Source organism: Gossypium hirsutum, chromosome A03 (genome assembly GCF_007990345.1).
Source record: "Gossypium hirsutum isolate 1008001.06 chromosome A03, Gossypium_hirsutum_v2.1, whole genome shotgun sequence".
Lineage (NCBI taxonomy): Eukaryota > Viridiplantae > Streptophyta > Magnoliopsida > Malvales > Malvaceae > Gossypium > Gossypium hirsutum.
Genome location: NC_053426.1, coordinates 110374276 through 110394289, shown reverse-complemented (window position 1 = coordinate 110394289; position 20014 = coordinate 110374276). Strand labels below are relative to the sequence as shown.

The following is a 20014-nucleotide window of genomic DNA, read 5'->3' as shown; positions in this document are numbered from 1 at the left end:
ACAATTTAAAGCTCTAATTTCATGCTAAATCATCATATACTTCCAGCACATATTCATATCAACTTTCAACTTCTTTCATAAAATCAAAAACTAATGGATTTAACAAGTGGGCCTAGTTGTAAAAGTCATAAAAATACAAAAATTTCAAGAAATAGTCAAGAATTGAACTTACTTGTAATAAAAATATGAAGAACCAGCTTGAAGAAGCCCTTCCATGGTGTTTTAGCTGATGAGAATTCAGAAAAATGAAGAGAAATCTGGATAATTCCACTTGGGTCCTAACTTTATTAAGCAAATTTTGCAATTTTCCAATTTTGCCCTTAATTCTCCTTACTTTCTTGCTGATTTCATGCCTCTGCCGTCCAGCCCAAATAGACCTTGGGTCTATTTGCCTTTAAAGCCCTCTTCCTTTTATCATTTAAGCTATTTAATCATTTCCCAAAATTTTGCATTTGTTACAATTTAGTCCTTTTTGTTCAATTAATTATCGGAACTTTAAAATTTCTTAACGAAACTTTAATACTAACTTTTTAACACTCCATGAATATTTATAAAAATATTTATGGCTCAGTTTAAAATCCCCGAGGTCTTGATACCTCATTTCGATTCTAATTATTTTAATATTTATTTCTAGTGCACTATTCACTATTTCAAAAATTTTCCTAACTTCATATTTAACTTATACTTACTAAATTAATAATATTTTCTACCCATTTGTCGAATTTAGTGATCTCGAATCACCGTTCCGACACCTCTGAAAATTCAAGCCATTACATTTTTTTTTTCGTCGGATTTGTGGTCCCGAAACCACTGTTCCGACTAAGCCTAAAATCGGGCTATTACAACTTGCATCATTCTCTTAAAAAAAACCATGTATTCAATAAAGTAAAAATCAATTCTTTTACCTTTGTGTGTTTCTGGCCCTCCGTTTGGGGAAGATCGAAGCACTCTTAGAGTTCTGTTGAAGGATCGAAATGGATACGAGCGAAAACGAAGGGTCTCTCAGGGTATATTTCGATTTTTGAGTTTTCTCTTGGTAGATTTTGGCCCTAAATCTAGGTTTAGTTTGAAAGACGAGTGAAATGAGGCCTAAAACCTAGTTTTTATGTAGCTCCGACCACCGCCCAAGGCGGAGCCACGGTAGAGCCTCGGCGGAGACACGGTGGAGGCTTACCGGAGACTTGATCGGAGCTAGGTTCCGCCTAAGGGGATTTCAAAGAGAATAGAAATTTTTTGAAAAAAGGGGGCTGAGGGAATGAAAATTTTGTTGAAATTTTGGCTTCTATAAAGGGACCAAACGACGTCGTTTTGGGCCCTGGTTTCAGGCGCCAAAACGGAGTCATTTTGCATCTGACCCGTGCGACCAGACCCGGCTTAAGGGGATCCGCATGTTTTGCATCTGATGTGTAACGCCCCGATTTTTGGGCCTGGAAGTATTGGGCCTTGAGTCTGGGTTCGGGTGGAAAATGGCCCGAATAATTTGGATGTTATTATTATTATTTCGTATGTTTAGTTTAGTAATTAAATAAATTACGAAGGGTTTATGGTGTGGGAAAAAAGGCCCAAGAGTAAATTTAATTCGAGACAATTCCTGAATTTTTAATTTTGGAGAGATAGGGTTCTGGCGATATGGGCTTTTAAAATTGAGGTGGTAAAATAGGACACAAAAATATCTGTAATAAAGTGGCATGTGGCGCCACCTAGGTGTTTGGGGAGTGACGTGTGGATATTCAGGCGGAGCCAGAGTTCAAGTCACAAGGTAAGCATGTTGTTACTTTTATTTTTTTGTGTGCATGTGCCGGGCATGTGATAGAGCTTAAGTGGAAATTCGATTAGGGCTTTAGGAAGGTTGGGCCGTGGGTCTGAATGGCCATTAGGGCAAGCTTTATTTTCTTTTGTTTTGCCGAATTAGGGTTAGCCACCTAGAGCATTCCCTTTCATTCTATTCTCTTCTCAGTATCTCAAAAAGCCGAAAAACGCAAAGTTAGATCTCCTGAGTGCTGAATCCTTTCGTATTTTTTACTCTTTTAATTTAATCCTTTTTATTTTCCTTTTATATTTAAATTTGACCGTGTAATTTTACCTCTGTTTCAATTTGGTCCTTAGACCATTTGGAGAGACAGACGGGTGAAACGCAACGTTTTGGGATTTAGGACATTTGCAGTTTTAATCCTCAAATATTTGTGCGCATTTTATTTCGGTCCTCAATTTTGTTTTAATGATTTGTTTTATTTATAAGTTATCCCTTCAATTTTGTTTTATTTAGTTTATGTTTTTGTATTAGGATTTATATATTGTTCATTTGTAAAAAAGATATTATTTTAACTTATTGTCTTGAATTAGTTTATTGATTTTGCATTGTTATAGTTCGTTAGTTTATACTTTCATTTACATATTTCTTATTGTTTTATTTTACAATTTATATATCATAAAAAATTTCCCTTTTTATGTTTCAAAGATTATATGATGTTTAATTTAATACTGTTATATATACATATACATAATTTATATTAAATCATTTTTATTCTAAGCATATATTATTGATTTCATATTATTTTCTTGAAAGTCTATTTATGTACAAACATACATTTTCTTAGATATATTTAGGTATTTGATTGGTTCCTTTTAAGGACCCCATTTTAAATTGTATATTTCATATTATTTTAAACATCTTCATATATTAATATTTGCAGTATACATTATTCATATTAAGTTTTTCATTTTATATATATGTTTTTTTTTACTTAAAATAGTTTTGTATATTACTTATCTTAAATTTCCTTCTTACATAATACTCATTTTTTTAAACTTTATTTATATATAAATGTATATATATTATTTTGCATATTATTTATTTCTATTTTTCGATTTATTTCAAATTGTCATACATAATGCTTATTTTAAATTTTGTGTACAATTAATTTATTTTTAAATCATTTTTATATCTTGGTGATTTCAAACTTCCCTTCTTTCACATTATTTATTTTAACTTTATTCATTTTCATTTGAAAGTTTGTTTTGTTTTATTTACTTTAATTTGAGCTATTGTTCATTAATTATATTCTTTAGTTTTCATTAATGTTTGATTAAAATGTTTGTTTTCCGAAATAGGATTATTATTGTGTATTTCAAATTGTATGGCTATATTATTACTCTTATCATCCATTTGTATAATGTTGCATTCATGCATGTAAGTTATGTTTTTATGTCTCGCTATTGCATCATGATTCAAATGCCCACTTTTGCTTGATATTGATTATCTTTTACCCTAAATAAACTAAACAAACACATTCTTTGAGCCGGTTTTATAATCGCTTACTTGAAAGCTTTTCAAATAAGGCAATATTTCGTGATATAGGAAATTCGAAAAATCATGCCCTAACTTACGGGGTTTCTGTTTTCTCGTTAAACCTAAATGGCCAAAATATCCTTTTAAGTTCCAAAACACATGAATTTTCAATTAAAAACTTACGCACGGGAGTTCAAGGTATCGTGTCCTAACTTACGGGATGTGATACCCCGATATCTCGAGACGAGGAAATCTTTAGCAATCATTTTGGTCTAATTCAAGCATTTTTAAAATTGACATTAATAAAAGAGATAGTATTTTAAATTCGTTCCCGGTTTTCAACTATTCGACATTAAGACACTAACTAATCAATTTGGTACCAATTTTGGGCGTGACAAGGTGCTAATCCTTCCTCGCACGTAACTGACTCCCGAACCCATTCTCTCGAGTTTCGTAGACCAAAAACACCGTTTTTTAATAAACTAAAATATTTTATTAAAGTAGAGGTGATCCGATAACACCTAATAAAGATCGATGGCGACTCCCGTTTTAATTTTCAGTTTCAAAAACAAAGTCGATACCCGTTTTTTCAAAAAATGGTTTCGACATTTACTATTACTCCGAGGAGGGTTTGATTTGTCGAATGTAACATAATGGTTTATAATATTAAATTTTGGAATGAGATTACGATATTTAGATTTTAACATTTCAATCATCATGTAATCTTATATTACTGTCATTTCGAATAGTATAGGGTGTAATCTCATTACAGCCCATAGGCGTAATTTAAATTTCGGACCAATTTATATTTTTTATTAATTTAATTAATTTAGGTTTTTTAAAATAAAGTTTAAGACTAATTAAAAAAAAGTATTTTTTCTTAATAGTGAATTAGTAGATATCGTACATTACAATTATATTCATTATATTTTATTTAATAATTTAATAATATATAAATTATAGTAGGGTTACAATCAGTTTTACGAATTATTATAATTATAATTTATACATTCATTTCAACGCAATATATTCACTTACTAATATATAAATTGTAATACAAGGAAGAATTGTAAAAAATTATTATAATTTTATGGAGATTAAAATGTGTTTCTAAGGTAATATTACATTTTGTCAACCAAACACCTAAATCTTACATTCCAATAGAGGTGTTCATAAGCCAGGTCAGTTTGAGTTGGACCTAAGCATGATATTAACATACTTTATACTTACCCAAGCACTACTTGACCCGAAATATGAGCCTAAAATTTTATCTAAACCCTCCCATATTTACAAAAAAAAATAACTCAAGCCCATTTTAGACCCTCCCATTTTAATTTTTTATTTTTTTAAATTTATATTATATTATTTTAATATTTTATATTTTAATATTTTTATTTATTGAAAGTTTTTATATAGTCATCTTAACATTATTTTAATATTTATAGTAGAATAGTATTATATATTTAATATATGTTTATTTTTTTAATGTGTTTTAAATTACATAATATATAAAAATAACATAAAATAAAGTATTATAAACTTTAAAATAGGCCGGGCCGGGCGGGCCTTAAACATTTAAATCCAAGCCTGACCCATATTTTAAACAGGCCTAATATTTTTACTCAAACCTTCTCAAATTTTGGGAGGGCTCGAGGGTAACCCAATCTATAAACATGTCTACATTCCAATCAAATGAGTCAAATAAGATAATATCGCATTCCACCCGTAATCTAACGTTATCGTAATTTTATTACAAAACCCCAACTATATTTTTTTATGAAAATAATTAACCCAATAAATTAACTCCAATTAATTCGATTATTTTTCAATTAAATTTAAAATGACAAGTGTTACACCAATAACATTAACTAAATTAATAAACATTAATGAAACCGTTAATTCATGGATATAAGCATTAATTAGAAAAGTTGGGTGCAATAATAATATGCACAGAAGACCGGTCCAGTTTCCCAAGTCAACGATAAATAAATCTCATTGACAAAACCAAACCCTGAAAATTGGAACCATAATATCAGCTACTGTCATTCAACCACATGGACCACTGAGCTAATAAGATCTTGGACTATTTGCTATCTACTCCATCTCTGATCTACGGTTCTGATTCATTACCAAAGTCAAACACATATCCCCAACTAAAATGTCAACAAGTATCACTATTACATTTACTATTTTGCTTTCTTCCTTTTCTTTAGATTAAAGGGTTAAATAACTTTTGGGGCTTGAAATTAGTAATTATTCTCACTTTAGAGTTTAAATTTTTTTTTATCCAAGTTAGACTAAAATTTGGCAATTGTTCCCACATTGGATATTAAACTTTTTTTGTGCAAGCTTTCCCCCAGTGTGGGAACATTTGCTAAGTTCAGACCTTAATATTAGAACAATTGAATAAAAAAAATTCAAGCCAAAATATGATAACAATTATCTAATTCAAGCCTTAATGTGAGAATAATTGTCAAGTTCATGGCCAAATTACTTGGACCCCTAAAAAAAAGTTCAAGCCGCAATGTGAAAATAATTGCTAAGTTCAAGCCCCAGAAAGTTGTTTAATCCGGGATTAAATATCATACGTCCTTATACTCTTCATAAATTTAGAATTTAGTCGCTTTATGTTTAAGATTCCAAAATCATGACCCAATTGTTGACTTTGTCAAAAAAAAAATTAAATTAGTTAGTGTCACATTTTGAAATAAAAAAAATGCATTTGATAACGAAATAATTTTAATAGTGTTAATTAGATCTGATTTTTGAAATTTTAAAAATAAAAAAACTAAATTTCTATAAATAAAAATATAAAAATTTAAATTTAAATTTAGAAAAAGCAGAAATATCTATGGCATTTTTAACAATTTTTAAAAATCTTATATGATTTTCAATCAAAATATTTTTTTAAAAAAAGTTTATTCTATTTATCTTTTTGATAACCATGAATGAAATAAAATCGGAAGAGAAATTTTCAAATGCAAAAATTTTAAAATAAAAACTCTAACTGTTGCAACCTTATCGTTTATAATTTTTAAATTAATAATAATAAAATTATATTTTAACCTCTAAAAATAATAAAAATTAATTTAATCCTATAAAAATATAGAATATTAAAATAATAAAATTATATTTTTAATATCATAAAAAATATATAATTTAATTCTGGCCTAAAAAAAATTTTCTGCCACCATTGAGTGTAATGTATTAATTAAAATTTCCAATTGCAACATTATAATCATATTTATATCATAAATGTTTAAAAATTTTATATTAATTATAATTATCATAATCCTGCACGTATTGCATGTTATATTCATGCTCTCATATCAAAGCTCATACTTCATCGGATCTAAAATAAAAACCATAGAAAACGGTTCATGTAACGTAAAAAAAAAACACAATCTGTTGGCTAGCATTTCAAATAAAAGATCAAAATATACGAAATCTAAAAAACGAAGGAAAAAAATGCAGAAAGAGACTTGTATATTCCATTGAAAAAAAAAGGGAGAGAATAAAATGAAAAAAAAAACAAAAAAAAAGGTCACGAAATGGTACGTTTTCCAGGTCGATCGGCGGCTTTGAGAGTCTTATCGATAAGTTTTCTTGCTTTCCTGCTACGGATCTCTACTTTAACGCTGGAGCTTTTATCCATCTTTATATACGGTTTATTGTTCTTTGATTTCTTCTTCAGGGCTCTTACTTTTGATTTTATCGTTCCCACTAAGCTCTCCAACTGGTTCGCCATTGTTGTACCACTGAACCGGAAAAAAAAATCAATGGCGAGGCGAAAAAGGGAACTTGATTTTCTTGCTTCTTACTTGTTCTTCTTTGCCTTCTAAGTTTCGTTTCAATAAGCTTTTTTTTTTTTTGGATTCAGAAGCTTTTGATTATTTGTGGAGCTTTGACGCGGTTTTTATGGGGATTGCTGTTACTAAACAGGCTTTGTGTTTGAATATATTTACTGTATTGCCATCATTAGTGTGTTTCTGAACTTTTTTCTTTTTGGGTTAATTTCGACCGAATACCCTCCGAACTATAACCAAATTTTATGTTGGCCCCTGAATTTCAAAATACTATTAATTATTGGAGTACTCAAACTTCCATTAGTTTAGTAGGCAATTTAGGTGTTAAGTGATTGCTTGGTTTGATATAGAGCATTTTATAAACACATGCATACTTATTATATAGATAGTTTGGATATGTCGTGTTAATAAGATTTTTTTTAACATCTCGAATTGAAGCAATCCATACATTATATATTTATATATTTAACATCTAAGGTAATGGGTAGATTGAAGGAAGGATCTAATTGAAATGATTTTGACATTTTGATAACTCAATTAGAATATTTTGAGATTTGGGGATCGATTTAAAAATGGAACTATAGTTTGAGGATGTCTTGTGAATTAAACCCTACTTTAATTGTTAAATAAAAGAAAAATGATTGTATTGCTTGAGTGGGACTCTGTTATCTTCATCAAATCCAACCTTATGAGACGACGAATGTACTGGTTTTTATTATTCTTTTTAATTAAAAAATTAACGTAATCGTGCACATGCAGCGACGGTTTAATTAAATAATGTGCACGCATAATATAGGTGATAAAAATCGTAACTAATATATAATAATAAAATATTTTTCATTAAAAATTAATATATGAAGATAAGATAAAAAATTATTTTATGAACCTTTCTTGCCATATTATTTATGGTTTTTTTTAATTATTTAATGACATTTTGATAATTTTTTTATATTATTAATATATAATTTTAGTAATACTCTAAACCTCGAATTTTAAATTCTAAACCCTAATTTCAAACATAAGACTTTGAATCTTGAATCTTGAATCTTGAATCTTAGACTTTGACCTTAAATCCTTTTAAGATTTGGGTTCGGAATTGATGGTTTAAAAATAGCAAAAATCAAGTAATTTCAAAGGCTCTGTTTGTAGTAGGTGAATGGATTATTAAAGCACATTTTCCATGGCTGGCTGGGCTATATTAGGGTAGTTGGGGACTATTTAAGTCTCTTTTTTTTGAACAAATAAATGACAATTATTATGGTGAGTGAGAGGGAGGCTAACTTTAGATTATTGATGGAAAAATTATTTGAAATTGAATTCTTCCATCAATTCTTTAACCATTTTGGTTTTCAAGTAAGTTACAAACGTAAATTATTATCATTTAATATTAAAAATTTATAAAATAATTATTAAATTATTTGAATTTTTTTGGAAATATTGGGGTGGTAAGTTTTTTTTTAAAGTTTAAATAGTGAGCTTTAAGTGACGATTTGATGACCGGTACGATGGATTAGTGTCCTTTGACGAGTAACAGAACATATTGTAAATCCAATTTGATATGACGATTAGTGTCGGAGATTGAAGAAGAAAGCTACTTAGATTTTGATTAACTAATTTATGATGTTCAAAGTTTATTCGTAAAAAAAATTGAATTGTAGAAGAGAAGGGGAATGAGAACTTTTGATTAGTGTAGACATTGTGAATAGGAAATGTTATGGTACAACAATTTTAACAATCAAGAACTTAAATGAAATCTTCCGAATAGTTCAGTAACAATTTTGTAACTTTTTGAAATTTATTAATAAAAAATTAACCTACTAATGGTTTAATGACCTTGAATGTAGTTTATCTCAATTACAAAACACAATTTCCAAGACAAACCATAATAGCTTTGGTGAGGTCCAAATATAGTGAGATTTGAGTTAGGAAAAATCTGGAGACATTTTACACATGATTTTATATTGGGTGGGGGTCAAATTCGAGACATCAATATCTTAGGGGCCTCAACCTTTGCCAACACTATCAAAATCTCATTAACTATGACTGGATTCCCAACATTTTAAGGTCATGCTTAAAAGATATCATAGCCAATGCAATGTATCAAACGTAAAAAATTATCATATGTGAATGTTACGACTTGGCACTTATGACTTTCACTTATGAATATATCTACTTTTTAGTAATAGTTATGATGATAAAAAAATCACAATGAATTGCTTATTGAATTTTAGTTCGATTGGCATGAGTATTGTTGTCAATGCAAGAGGATGTGAGTTTGAGTACATTTAACACATTATTTTCCTATTTATAAATTGAGGGGCTATAGACAATTCTAAGCATTGTGTACGAAATTCAATCATTACATCAAACATACAATTTTTAAATTTAAACAAATTTATTCAATCGAGTTGCAAATATAATTATAATCAAATCCAATGACAGTGGTAATAAATTATGATTAAGCAGAGCAGAACTTTTACAATCTTCAAGTAAAACCATATGATCCCTGTACCATCTTCCCTGCATCCTACGAAAAGGTCTCGTAAAGTTCATTTTCTTTGGGCAACTAAAAAAATTCTAACATATATTACTCAAAAACCAAGCGATTTATAGCAACCATTATGTACAATGATAAAATATATTTTATACAAATAATATTGAGATTCAAATTTTAAAGATGATATTATTAAGAGGAGCAATTATGAATCTTAAAAAAATTAGTCTCGATCTATAGTAAAACAACATAAAAAATACCTTAATTTTAAAAAAACGCCTTGAGTCATATTATAGTTTGGTACAATGGCAAATTTAGCTCTTAACTTTTACAGTTTTTAGAAAAGCAAGATGATTGCTTTAGCAAATGTTGATTATAATTATGGGTTAAATTTTGTTATTAGTCCCTGTTTTTCGAAAGTTGTAGATTTAATTCTATACTTTAATTTGATTATTCTTAATCCTTGTATTTTTAAAATTTTAAAGTTTTATTCCTCATTAAATGATAATTGTTATGTGCCAAAAATATTATAATATTTGTAATGTTTTGTCAACTTGTTATTTTCATATATTATTCACTAAAAATCCAGTTAATGGATGAACGATTGTCATTTGCGTCAAAACTGAAATTTCAAAATTAAAAAAAAAATGAGACTTAAAATGATCCAATTGGAGAACATGAACCAAATTTACAACTATAATCATAGTACAAGACTAATAATTGAATTTAACTAAACAAATTTAGCTACTATTGTTTGGTTGAGAACTAAAAATTTAAAATTTAAAAGTAAAAGGAATAATATTGACCGATTCGAATAGTAAAGTGATTAAAATTGATCAAATTAATATATAAGGACTAATAGTATAATTTAACCTATAATTATGTATACTCAAAACATAGGGATAAGGTAATATCTATTCTATAATTTTGGTAATTTTTCTTTAACTTATTCCTTGAACTTTTTTTTTTTATGTTAGTCCTTAAATTTAGAATTACCCATAGTCCCTCCCTAACCCATAAATAGAAGGATAATGCACTACAGCACACTCGAACTCACATTCTCCTATATTGACAACAATACTCATATCAATCAAGCTAAAATTCAATCTGCCTTTTTCCCATTAAAGTGTGAAGCCCCAAAATCACAACAATTCATATAATAATAATTTTCTTCTTCTCATTTTTCAAAAGAAAGATAGAAAGCCTCAATTATTTGGTGCGAATGTGAAGCATGCCTCTCACAATTTTATAAGAAAATCTCAATATGAACTGTTGGATTCAAATATAAAGCCGTAACTCCATTGATTGATTGAATCTTTCTTTTTCTCTTTATTATATTTAGATTTTGAGTGTTGGTTAGAAATTTTGTTAAAATTTCCATATGATGCATTAGAAAAAGTCAAATTAGCCCACAAATTTTGATAAAATTTCCCTATGTACATTCAAAGAGTTTTGAATCACTTTTGATTTTACACACTAATAATTTTGGGTATATCACAATAGAGATCATCCAATTATGATTTTTTTTATCATCTAACTATAAAAAATTATAAAATGGTTACTCAATTAAGTAAATATCTTTTTCATCACTAAACTATAAAAAGTTACAAAACGGTCACTCATTTATTCAATTTTGTCTTTTTTGTTCACCAACTAGCTAATGTAAAAATGGGAGCACCAAAAAAATCCAAGATAGATGGGTGACCAAAATAGATAATATTGAATAGTTGAGTGACCATTTTATAACTTTTATAGTTAAGTGATAAGAAAAGAAATTTATTAATAATTGAGTGACTACTAATGTAATTCACCCAATAATTTATAATTTTTAAATAATAATATAATTAGAATTATTTATTACTTTAAGTATTTTCATAATTAAAATTTTCATATTTATATATACAATATTTATATTTGACCAGCTAATATCATTCGTTAGTTTTAAAATATTTGACCTATGAAATATGACGTGTCAATTTCTTTATCATATTTTACAAAATATATATATAAAAGATAAAATTATGGCTTAAATACTTATTTAACCCTTGAATTTGTTACTTTCTCTCAAATTGATACTTGTGATTATTTTTTTTTCAAATTGGTACCTGAATTTTTATTTTGTCAAGAGTTTTTAGTACTTTTTTAACAACATTAAGTTTTGCACTTGTGGCACTCTAAGACTGTGCCACGTGTCATTGATGATGTGATAATTCGATTTTTCATAAAAAAATAAAAAATCTAAAAATTATAAATAATCATAAATAATTTATACATGAATTAAAATTTTAAAAAATTACAAAAATTAAATTAAACAAAAATATTATTTTTATATTAAAAATTATAAAATTAAAAAAAATTAAACAAAAAAATTTAAAAAAATTATAAATCGAAATACATTAAAATCAAACACAAATTTTGGAATCCAATCTTCATCTTCATGAAATTCTATTAATATTAATTGACACAACAAATTGTTAATTGACACATGTGCTAAATTTAACGGTGTTATAAAAAGTATCAAGAGGGACAAATTTAGAAGTTAGATGAGTATTTAAACCTATTTTAATTAATACATTTATACGATGAATCGATGCAGAAAAAAACTAGTATGATAAATAACAATCAACTTTGAAGCACTTGTGGCTATGGTTGCCATAGCAATTATGGTCTCTCAATTGGATGGTTGATATATATAACAATCAAATTATTCATTTTCGACCCTAAAATAGATAAGAGCAAGAGCCTGTTAGCTCTGTGACTTTATGTGGCTGAAGAAGATGGGTCTTTATAAATGTACCAACTGCATTTACAATTAGTTTAATTTGGTCCATGAAACAAGATTTTATTGCAATATGGTCCAAGTCCAATGTACATTCCTTCACATATAGGGTCTACGGGACTAAACCATAGCAAAGATTTTTCCAATAATACTTCATATTTATACATTTTAAAAGATATATACCAGCTAATGTCTCTTAAGTAATGTTTTGAGTTTGAGTAATGTAAAAGGAGAAAATAGTTTTGGGAAAACTTTGTCCCTCGTTTTAAGAGTTCGATTTGGCTCGACTCTAAATTTAATCGAAACTCAATATGAGTACCGATACTGAAAATCCGAGTATACGCTCTTGAAATCTAAAACTGAAGTGATCGAAGATAATTTTCTTTATACATTTATAAAATTAATGATGATGTTTGCTAATTTAAACTAAATTAATGTTTGCCTGGTTATTAATTAATCCTTGTTTTTACTTGCAAATTAATGACCCAATGATGAAAGAATAAAGATGACCTTATTTTGTATTTTAGCAATTAAGTACATTTATTTAATTTTTTTACCGGATTTTATGCACCCCAAAATTGAGGATTTAGCTCTTGTTTATTACATTGGTGCTAGAGAAGAAACAACCGAAGGATAATTCAATGCGAAGATGGAAAAAGTCAGGCATTCACCTAGTCTACCTTTTTTATTTACTATATATTATTCTCATTTTGTTAAAATAATCAAATTCCAACTACGGGAGTTGGGTGAGATAGTAAAGATTTCTCTTATCTTAACTAGTAGTCAGAAGTTTGATCCTCGCCCTAAGTATAGAGCAGTTTTAAAACTTGTGATCAACATTTATCCCTTAATGAGCCTACACAATAACAATTGATTAAGCCTTACCAGTGTATCAAATGTTTATTTAATGTATATATTACTTGGTTTACTGGCAAGCATAGCATCAATTATCGAAACCACACATGAACTTTATTTTAATATGCAATTCAATACATGAACTTTGATTATGATTCAAGTATATATATTAAACTTTGATTTTAATTCAATGTATATATTTAATATAATTGTTTGTGTATGTAAAATATATATGTAAAATGGTGCTACGATAATGTTGCTATTTATATATATTATAGAGAGAATATAACGGGGACACATGAACATACGTATTACAGAGCTCACAACCAGAAAGGTTGACCGACATGAATAGAAGAATCAAACACTAAGCTTATTCAGTACATATATAATAAAAACATCCAAAACTAAAGATCGAACATGATACACATATTCATGTATATGTAAAGTAAAAGCGTGGAGGTGGGAAGTGAAAATCAGGGGTTGGTGTTCTTCTGGGTGTAGATGTAATCAAGGTGAGCTGCAAGTGTTCTTCTCATCAAGCATTCTTCTTCCTCTATCCCATCGCAGCTATCTTCTTCAACCTGCAAATCAAAGAATCAAATCAAAAGAAGACTTTCCCTTCCTTCAACAAATTAATTATATAAACACTTGTTGATGTCTTGATGATGAGCAGGAAGTAAAAGGAGAGAGATTTTTATATGTATTTACAAATACCAGGTATTGAACTTTGATTGGAGCGGCATGATGTGCGTATGGAGCTGCAGGTTGAGGGCGGGCGGCTGAAGCACAAGAAGAAAATGTGAAGACGAGGAGGAAGACGATGATGATGCAGGAGGCGATGGCCTTGTATTTGGAACACATTTTGGCAAAGAAAATATGGCGGAAGGACTGTGCGGAGGTGATCAATTTATAAACACTGCATGAATAAAAATATTAAATTTGGAAAATGACGTCTGGGTTTGGAAAAAAATTTAACCTTTCCTATCTTTTAACAATGTATTGACGTGGTTTCCATGTGATTTCCATATAGCAATACATGTGTATGCCACACAAATAATTATTTTTTAAAATTAAAAAATATAAAATTTATTTAATTATTAAAATTATAATAATATTCTATAAATTTTAGAATTTAAAAAAATTAATTAATTACTAACATGACATATATATGGGGTTGGGGATGTCAAAGACAAGACTAGTGATTGGAGTAAAGTCATAATAAGATAGTTGTACTGGAAGGTGCAGCTAGATTACTTCCTTTTCAGAGAGAGTTAAGGTTATCATGTATTATATTGTTTCTATATATAATCGGACCCATCTTAACTCGATTCATAATAATTCTAAATTCAAACCCAATGAAAATAAATAAATAGTTGAAGGACAAGTGGGTAATTAACTATAGTAAGGGTGAAATGTATATATTTATATTATACATATAAATAAAATATTTAACATTAATACAGAAGAATTTGTTTAGATTCGATATTTATAATTGTCGAGTTTGTATATTCAATATTAGAGTTGAGAAATTTTTTGCCTTGACCTAATCTAATACAACGAAGAAGATTAAACTCGAACAAATACAATTGTCAAGTTTAAGCATATATAGGAAGAAGATGCGATGCAAGAAGGGTTAAAAAGATACTCAAAAATTTCTATTCTGAGGTATCTGATGACAAAGCTTGACAACGGGTAATATATACAAAGATAACAAAAATTAACAACATAAAATACCAAAAAGCAATATAATTATGTGCATTGATTTCCCCCGCCCACGACTCGGAATTGCATGACAAAGAGGTTCGTGTTTCAAGAACATGATAGTGTTGCTAGATTCGAAATGGGAAGGCATAGAAGCTTGGGTGACATTGGACGAAGTAGAAATGGCCATGTTCGAGCAATAGTGATTGTCACACTGGGTCACGGTATCAGTCAATGAAGTACAACTTTTAATAGGTTTTTTTAATAATTAAAAAATAACACGTATAAATCCAATTAAAGATCAAACCATGATGCAAGAGTCCCATCTGTATTTTACCAAAATGACGAAAATTAATTAGTTAAATTACATGCATCCTTGAAATTTTGGCCAAAACATGTTCCAAAAAGCCTTCTTTATTAACTAAATTATACAATTAAGTAAATAACTTTTTAAGTCACTGTTATCATTCGATTTTATTTTGATCACTCTCTGTTAAATCATTAACAGAATTGTTGACATCATCGCATTTTTCTAAATGGTATAATGACACATTTTGTCTTCAACATTAATATTTTCTATCAATTCTTAATTTTAAATAATTTAATAAATTTAACTCTTCATATTACAAATTGTTCTAAGAAATAGATCTAATAAAAATTCAAAAAAATGGAAATTATAAAAAGAAACTTTGAAAGCTAAATATTAAAAAATAAAAAATGGTATTAAAAAAAAGAAACTTAATATTTTCAATTTTAAAAAAAATAAAAAATTCATTATTTTCCCAACTCTCATCACAAACTCACAATTTTCTTCTCCCTCAAAATTACTTGGGTTCGACAATTGCCTACACCGTCGTCTTTGGGTGGTCTTCTCCGATCAAAACCCTCCTCATGTCGTTCTTCTCTTCTCCCTCTTTCTCATCCTCAAGTCAAATCAGTGGCGTAGACAGGAAGGCTGGCAGGGGCTTCGACCTCGTTAAAATAGAAAATTCTTCATTTAGATCTTTTTATAATTTATAAAATTTTAAATTAGTAATGACCCTCAAAATGATAAAATTTTGATTTAATCCTTTAAAAATTATAAAAATATAGGTTATTAAAATGATAAAATTACATTTTACCATAAAAATACATAATTTTATTTCGACCCCCAAAAATTTTCGAATTTCACCTCTTAATCTAATTCTAAAAAATTCTCTTCCAAAATGATGAAACCTTAAACAAAAATTCCTGAAAAAGAAAAAAAAAACCTCCAACCTTTCACTTTCACTGTTACGATCATTGTGAAACTCAAACCATAACTTCTCCTCACCTTTCTCCACCTTTCAACTACTGAGATTCTTTAATGAAGCCACCACTTTTCCCTTTCTTTTCGTTTTCTTTTTTAAATTTTGATTTTCTTTTTCTAGTTTTGGTATACCAAATGTGTAACACTTTTTTTTATTATTATCAATGATTGACTGGGTATTTATAAACTAAAAAACAAAGGTTTCAGGCCTGCTAAGACAAGCCAAAAATATCAAATCGGGCTGCCACAATTTGAAACGGAAACTATCAAAACATAAAGAAATAATAAAAGAAACAGAAACAATAATGGATCGTCAGAAAATTAATATGCCTTGAAAAAAGGAAACCTAATCTACCTTTAGTCAATCTTCCAACGGCTGGAAACCATTAATCCTTCTCGTCGTTTCATTTTATCTGTCCCATTTGTTCCATCCGTCTGACGATAGCATTACCCAAGAATATATTTCTTTGCTATCTGCTTTAAAACCAAATCCTCTCTATGTCTTCCTAGTCTGGATTCCTTGACCATTGCTATGTTGCACCAACATTGTGATGAATCGTCTTCTCATTCTCCAGTATGCCCTCTCGCTTCTCTTCAATACCTCTTTCGCGATATTATTGGCTCTCGTATTCTTCATTTTCTGGATATGCTTGAACTCAAGCTTCTGGAAACATGATTTCTTACTTGGATGTCTCTGATAATCACTCAAATAATTGAATAATCGGTTGTTGTTGACTGACATTTCTTGATTACTGTTAGTGAATCACCCAATCTTTGTATTTCCCGAAAACCCATTTCAATTCCTAACTTAACTGCTTCTAACCCTGCATATACATTTGCTGCGAATGGAGATGCAATATTGTTATGAAGAATCGATTTCGAGACCAAATCCTCATTCATCGTACCCCAGACTATCAGTCCTGACGCCGATCTGAAATCTTTGTTATCTAATGTAGCATCAAGCTGAATCTTCATAAACGGTAAGTCCTCCACAGTTCTTTGATTATGTAGCATGTTTGATAAAATCTTCTTTGCTCTAATCCCTTCGTATTCTGCCATGTGGTTCTCAATTTTTTGTGCGAGGTCTTTGCCTGTGGAATGTACCCTTTCATGCAAAAGCTGATTCCTTGAGTACGAAAGTAACCGTAAGGCATAACAAAAATATCTTCACTGTTCGTTTGTTCCTTGTTTGAAAATCGCAGTAAGCCATTCCCAAAAATTTTGGTGCATGATATTTGTGATCCAAGACAGATTTAATAACTGCCAGACTTCGGTGCTTATAGGACATTGCCTGAAGATGTGATAACAATCTTCTTCCCTGTAGCTACAACAAGGGCAACTGGCATTTTTCACTATTCTTCTACATCTGAGATTACCCAAAGTAGGAATGTAATTCCAAGAGATGCACCAGATTATGATTGTAATCTTAGATGGTAGCTGTAGGATCCATAGCTTTCCAAAAAATTTCTTAATTTCGGTTTGTAATAAATAATTACTAGGATCCAGATTAGCATTTTGTAATAGTTTATAGGCACTACGAACTGAGTATTCACCAGTCGGTTCGCCCTTCCAGACTTGAAAGTCCTCGTGATCTAATTCTGATAATGGGATCTGTAAAATTATGTGAGCAACATCCGAGTGAAAAGTACTAATAACTAATTTTATGATGAAGCATATAAATTTGAAATCATATATATTTGAAAAAAAAATTCAAAGCAAAATTAGAAAAAAAGTATTTTAATATGATAAACTTAAACCATTAACTTACTTAGATTCCAAAATTATTATTTTAGAAAAATTTTAAATTGTTAACTTTCTTTATATATTCTTTAATTTTTTTAATTTTTATATATATATTTTTAAAAAATATAAATTTTAGATATTTTATAAATATTTTGAATTTCAAAAATTATTTTGATATTTTTTTTTGTAATTTTTGTTGAGAGAGAGACCAATTTGTTCATTTTCAAAATTGACAAGGATCAAAGGAGTATCTACACCACTCTATTATTTGAATTATTCTAATTATAAAAATAAACTCGACTTGAATTCAAAATTCAAATTACTTATTCGAGTTGATTCAAAAAATCGAATAACTCAATTCGATTAATTCATAATTTAAGTTTTTTTTCGATTTTTTCGAATTGAAACAAATTTTGCTCACCTCTAGTTCTAAGTTAGATGAAAAATAAAAAGGAAAATTGTTCAAAGCTCCCTACATATTACCATTGGGTTTTTAAATTTCCTATATTTTTTTTTACTAATGGAGGGGTTCAGACTCTAGATAAATATTTTCTAGGCATAATAATTTATTTGGTCCTCCAACTTTATAAAAAGAGTTATTTTAGTTCTCCATTTAATTTTTCTTCTCTTTTAGTCTTGAACTTGTAATTTTTTGTCAAATTACCTTAAAATAGATGGAAAAGTTAACGTTTGTTAACTTTACTGATGTGGCATACACGTTGATTGCCATGTGAATGACAAGTCATCATTTAATTAATTTTTTAAAATTAAAAATTATGAATTTAAATTTTTTAATAATCTTAATGGTTTTTAAATTTTAAAAATAATTTTTATATTTTACTTGAACTTTTTAAAATTTTAAAAATATATTAAATATTGATGTGTCATTCGCATAATAATCCACGTGTAAGCTACATTATCAAAGTTAAAAAAATTTAATTTTCCCGTCCATTCTAGAGTGGTTTGATAAAAACCACAAACTTAAAAGCTAAAAATAAAAAAAAATTAAATGAAAATTAAAATATTTTAAAAAAAAATGAATTTCCAAATTAACCATGAATCCTATTTCCTATAGCGACACCCCTTCCAAAATCATCAACTTCCTCTTTTTTTGACCAAAAAAAAAGTCAAGTTCCTTCTCAAATAATATTTTTTTTTCAAATTTCAAACCAATGAAGGTCATTTTAATTAAGCAGTGGGCTATTTTATTACTTTAATTTTTTTATGTACTTCTAATAATATTCTCCCAAGTTTTTTTTTAATAAAACACAATCAAACTATATTAATCTAATATAAATGAATAATTTGTTACTTTACGAATCTTAACAACAATTGCTAGCTCTTCTGGGCTCATTCGAGCACTTGTATTGTTGAGTTCCTCTCCGATGCTATCTTAACTAATTGATTCGCAATTTGATTTCTTTCTTTTAGAATATACTTGATTTTTTATTGCTCACTAATATGTAAAATCATATGTATCATTCTAATCAAAGTTGAAATTAATTTAGTCAATTGACTATCTTGAAGAACTTTAACGGCCTTTAAATTATCTATATTGATCAAAACCTTTTTTGTGTCCCTTTCTTTGGATGAGAATTAGACCATTTAAATTCTCCATAGTTCGACATAAAAAACTTAACAAAATCTCAAATACGGATTATATCCATATTTATACATATTCAATGTATATTGATGAGTTGTGTACGTCTGGTTTGACTATTTTCAATATCTATTTTCATTTGTTTTGTGTTCTTAGTCAACTTTTGGAAAATAATAATAAAAAGAGAGTAAATTATAAGACTTGGAACTGGTCTTGAGGATTCGTGCGTCTTAAATATCGGCCTAGAAAAGTAGTAGATTAATCCATCAATGGAATTTATAAACTACAAATCGCGTACGATAGGATTAAATTTCGATCCAGCATGGTTTCTCCTTTTTTTTTTTTTTTGAAATCAGAATATTTATGGTTGGTAGTTGTGATTAAATTTCTTGTTCCGAGCACACTCTAAAAAAATAGACGATTAACCACAAAGTGTATTTTATTTTCATGAGTGAGATC

At 28.5% G+C, this 20014-nt stretch overlaps 2 protein-coding genes and 1 long non-coding RNA gene across 3 annotated transcripts; 1 reads left to right on the top strand and 2 right to left on the bottom strand.

Moving 5' to 3' along the window:
* Window positions 1-6647: 6647 nt before the first annotated feature.
* On the bottom strand, window positions 6648-7181 carry LOC107888134 (uncharacterized). Its single transcript, XM_016812273.2, has one exon. The coding sequence runs from the start codon at window positions 7035-7037 to the stop codon at window positions 6834-6836; it is 204 nt and encodes a 67-aa protein (XP_016667762.2). The 5' UTR covers window positions 7038-7181; the 3' UTR covers window positions 6648-6833.
* A 6288-nt stretch (window positions 7182-13469) lies between these two features.
* On the bottom strand, window positions 13470-14105 carry LOC107888135 (phytosulfokines). Its single transcript, XM_016812274.2, has 2 exons — window positions 13938-14105; window positions 13470-13804 (listed from the first exon to the last, which is right to left on the bottom strand). The coding sequence occupies exons 1-2, from the start codon at window positions 14082-14084 to the stop codon at window positions 13697-13699; spliced, it is 255 nt and encodes an 84-aa protein (XP_016667763.1). The 5' UTR covers window positions 14085-14105; the 3' UTR covers window positions 13470-13696.
* A 1487-nt stretch (window positions 14106-15592) lies between these two features.
* Window positions 15593-17843, top strand: LOC107886965 (uncharacterized). Its single transcript, XR_005919157.1, has 2 exons — window positions 15593-17413; window positions 17496-17843. It is a non-coding gene; the product is annotated as an uncharacterized lncRNA (long non-coding RNA).
* Window positions 17844-20014: the final 2171 nt, after the last annotated feature.